The 4774-nt window shown below is 49.1% G+C and overlaps 1 protein-coding gene across 1 annotated transcript; it reads left to right on the forward strand.

The window, feature by feature from the left end:
* The first annotated feature begins 2290 nt into the window (after positions 1–2290).
* On the forward strand, positions 2291–2764 carry LOC126456701 (uncharacterized). Its single transcript, XM_050092441.1, has one exon. The coding sequence runs from the start codon at positions 2291–2293 to the stop codon at positions 2762–2764; it is 474 nt and encodes a 157-aa protein (XP_049948398.1).
* The last annotated feature ends 2010 nt before the right edge of the window (positions 2765–4774 follow it).

The following is a 4774-nucleotide window of genomic DNA, read 5'->3' on the forward strand; positions in this document are numbered from 1 at the left end:
AAATTAATTTTGAAAAGGGGTAAAGTTAATGAAGAAAGTAAATGTGCGGCCGTTACGTTAACAATTAACTAGCGGTAATTAGATGTTTGAGATTTGGGGTAAATCACGGTCGCCAGTCCTATGGACAATTACTATAGTAACTGAAAAAGAAAGGTTATTACACATATAATTAGCACTAGAAGCGTGGCAACTGAAGGTTGACACGTGTAGTGTGAAAACTGAAAGTTTGTCAGAAGTAATAAATTTCGCTACACTTAATTTAGCAAAAGAATTAATGAAACCGGAAAATCGAAAGTTAATTTAGTGACTGAAGTTAATAGTGAGCTTTCTTTCTGAAGCACATCGACATTCAGTAAAATAAGGTTAGTCTTGGACTACCTCAACAATCATTTCAAAAGCTACTTGAATCTACGCAATTTAGAAATAAGAGAATTAACTTTGAACTTGAATTAAATGATTCTGAACAATTAACAATAGTAAAATTTAGTACGTACCAAGCTGAGCTGCAGTCACAGGTAACTAAAATACGGTAACAAAACTCGCACTCTTAATTTGTGCTTGTGCAACCTAAATATTGTAGCCAGCTACTGAACTTTGAAATTAAAGCAGTGAAATCTAATTATATTATTTTAATGCTGGCGTTTGAATTTCAACGACACTCGGGTTAATTTCGGAAAAGGAAGGGACCCTGCTTGGCAATGCAATTGGGACAATGAGCAACAAAGGTTCATGCTAAGTTGCTGTAATTTTGCGAGGCAAATGGAACAATTTGAAAAGCTGAGGTCTGCCATACAGTTCTGAAACTTTACGTGCTTTTAGTCTTCCTTGTTGGTTGATTGAAGGTTTGAAGCCGTCGATCGAGGAGGTGGCGACAGTCACTCATTGTCGGCCGTCGCTGTTGCAGAAGCTGGATGTTGGCGCGCCTTCTTCTCGACACGGTCACCAGGCGAAACGGGCTCTTGATGTGCGCCAGCTAATGCTTCCCGTCCGCGACACCATGTCAGAAACTATCATCGCGAGTCGAGCGCAATTACATGCTGCCAAACCCCGAAAGCGCGGCAACTCGCGGGAGCGTCACACAACACCTGCTCCACTCGCTACTCCCGCCAGACTCTCACTGTTCTGCCCGCGCTCCACGCGGCAGAGTTAACACTACCAAAGATCCTACACACTTTGATTCTTCACACGACCTATCGATGTAATTGTTCGATAGCAGTTTTTCCTAGGCAAGACCCAGCGTAAAAATACAAATAATATTTACGAAACAAACCAATTATACATCGACATAAGTGCATAAATATATATATACAAACAGTAAAACAATTACAATATATAAAGAGACAGAAATGTCATATCTTGAGGTAACAAAACAAGGAAAAAAAAATAGTACAATAGATGGAAATAGGAGTATATGCATTTCCGGCGTTACAAATCCCACCTGGTAAGGATGCCACACCGCGCAGCAATATTCTGGCAGAGGACGAACGAGTGTAGTGTAAGCTGTCTCTTTAGTGGACTTGTTGCATCTTCTAAGTGTCCTGCCAATGAAACGCAACCTTTGGCTCGCCTTCACCACAATATTATCTATGTAGTCTTTCCAACTGAAGATGCTCGTAATTTTAACACCCAGGTACTAAGTTGAATTGACAGCCTTGAGAATTGTACTGTTTATCGAGTAATCGAATTCCAACGGATTTCTTTTGGAACTAATGTGGATCACCTCACACTTTTCGTTATTTAGCGTCAACTGCCACCTGCCACACCATACAGCAATCTTTTCTAAATCGCTTTGCAACTGATACTGGTCTTCGGATGACCTTACTAGACGGTAAATTACAGCATCATCACCTAAGAGAACAGCTCAGATTGTCACCCAGGTCATTTATATAGATCAGGAACAGCAGAGGTCCCAGGACGCTTCCCTGGGGAACACCTGATATCACTTCAGTTTTACTCGATGATTTGCCGTCTATTACTATTAACAGCGTCCTCCCTGACAGGAAACCACGAATCCAATCGCACAACTGAGACGATACCCCATAGGCCCGCAGCTTGATTAGAAGTCGCTTGTGAGGAACGGTGTCAAAAGCTTTCCGGAAAATTAGAAATACGGAATCAACTTGAGATCCCCTGTCGATAGCGGCCATTACTTCGTGCGAATAAGACATCCGAGTCAACGTCCTCGAAGAACCCCTCCAAGTTGGAACACATGTCGGGCCGCTGTGCGCCTGTGTAGACATCGCAGGAGGTGGCCGCACCTGATTGCGCCGGAACGCCGATTGACGTCAATATGGGCAGCCGCCCCCTGCGGCGAGATCAAAGCGGCCGTAATCAGCGGGGGGGCCGAGTATCTGTGACTGCAGATGCGCAGAGCGCGCGCCGCTGCCCTAAGGTGAAAGGTCGCCGCCGGCAGGTGGGGGCGGAGCGGGCGGGCTCTATTAAGCGCGGAGGGGGCGGCAGGGCCGGCCCGGCTGTGTTTTGGGCGCGGGCGCGTGTGTCCGCCGCGATGTGTTGGCGCGCCGCCCCCGCCGCCGCCCCCGCCGCCGCCGCCGCCGCCGCGCCGGGTCAAATCAATACTGCAACAGTTGCCCACCCGCCGGCAGCGGCAGCAGGAGGACGCCTAAGCCCCGGTCGATACCAGACACAGAGGCGCGGCGCGCCCAAGACGCTGCCGGCGTCGGAGGCGGCGGAGGCGGCGGCGGCGGCGGCGGTGGCGGTGCCGCCTGCTGGCGCGCGGCCGCTGCCTGCCGGGCGCTGGCATTAATAATACCTGATTACGGCCGCTCTCACATCGATCGCTGCCTCGCCAAACTACCTGAGTCGCAGGGCCCACCTAAGATTACTCTCGGGCAGGCACTCTCCCAGCCCAGTCGTTACCGGCCGGCTACAGTGTACTGAGGGGAAGAAGCGCTTCCCACAGAACACCTGCTGGTCGAGAAGAGCACCATTTCCGCAAAGGCTGTTCAGTTAGAACAGAGGCCAGCAGAACCTCCGATTCCTTAAAGACTCGAACTTCTTTGTGTACTGATACGGGCCTCAACGTCCTTACGATTTCCGGTTCAAAAATGGTTCAAATGGCTCTGAGCACTATGGGACTCAACTGCTGAGGGCATTAGTCCCCTAGAACTTAGAACTAGTTAAACCTAACTAACCTAAGGACATCACACACATCCATGCCCGAGGCAGGATTCGAACCTGCGACCGTAGCGGTCTCGCGGTTCCAGACTGCAGCGCCAGAACCGCGCGGCCACTTCGGCCGGCTACGATTTCCGGGAATGGACCCAAATGGAAAGGAGTTTTCTCTCCAACAACATTCACCGTTAGATAAAAATACAAACATGTTGTGTGACTGACTGTTCCATCGGTTCTTGATAGAAAATTTAATATACACTGCTGGCCACCGTAAATGCAACACCCTGAAGGAAGCATCCGAATCGTGTGAAATTTACACCATGAGTTTGCAGCGATGAGATATGCAACTGATTTCAGCGAAGACGCACATCACGCACGCCTGTGGCGCCACCTCATAGCGCCATTTAAGGCTTGGCGATTTCGACGAGTGTACGTTCGGCACGTGTGTTTACCTTGTGGTTGTTTCACAAGACGATCAGTTATGCCTCGTAGACAACAGCGAACATCTTTTGATCAAGTATCCGAGTTCGACAGAGGAAGGATAGTGGCTTACCGAGATTGTGGATTATCATACAGAGAAATCGCTAGTCGAGTTGGACGAAACCAAACAACTGTAATGCGGATATGTGACCGTTGGATGCAGGAGGGTACGACAAACCGACGTGGTCGATCGCATTCACCTCGGTGCACCACTGCACGTGCTGATAGGCAAATTGTGCGCATGGCAGTGACGGATCGCTCAGTGACATCCCGAACCTTAGCACAGCACATTGCGTCTGTAACGCATCATCCAGTGTCTGCGCGTACCATTCGACGCCGTTTACAGAAGAGTGGTCTGTACGCAAGACGTCCATTGCTTCGTCTACCATTGACGCAGAATCACAGACGTCTCCGTCGCCAATGTTGTGATGACAGACGGATGTGGACGGCAGAATGGAATGAAGTTGTCTTTACTGACGAGGCACGCTTCTGTCTGCAGCACCACGATGGTCGGATTCGAGTGTGGAGACACCGTGGAGAGAGGATGCTGGACAGCTGCATTATGCACCGCCACACTGGTCTTGCACCGGGTATTATGGTATGGGGCAGTATTGGATATTACTCTCGCACGCCTCTAGTACGCATTGCCGGTACTTTAAATAACCGGCGCTACATATCCGAGGTGCTGGAGCCAGTTGTCCTTCCTTACCTTCAGGGCTCTGCCACAGCCATATTTCAACAGGATAATGCGCGACCACACGTGGCACGCATTGTCCAAATGTTCTTCGTCAATAACCAGATTGAATTGCTTCCCTGGCCGGCTCGCTCTCCGGATCTTTCGCCGATAGAAAACATGTGGTCCATGGTTGCTCAACGAGTGACCCAGATTACATCCCCAGCTGCCACACCAGATGATCTTTGGCAACGTTTGGAAGCTGCTTGGGCTGCTGTGCCCCAGGAACACATCCAACGTCTCTTTGACTCAATGCCGAGACGTGTGGCAGCGGTGATCTCCAACAATGGCGGCTACTCTGGCTACTGATTCTGGCAGGAACCACATGTCACAGACGTCTGTAAACGTAATCATTTGATACTTGGTCAACATGTTATCTACAAAATAAATTTTGTTGTGCTACCTCTTGTCTTTCTTGGTGTTGCATTT

The sequence above is a fragment of the Schistocerca serialis genome, chromosome 1 (assembly GCF_023864345.2).
Source record: "Schistocerca serialis cubense isolate TAMUIC-IGC-003099 chromosome 1, iqSchSeri2.2, whole genome shotgun sequence".
NCBI classification, from domain to species: domain Eukaryota; kingdom Metazoa; phylum Arthropoda; class Insecta; order Orthoptera; family Acrididae; genus Schistocerca; species Schistocerca serialis.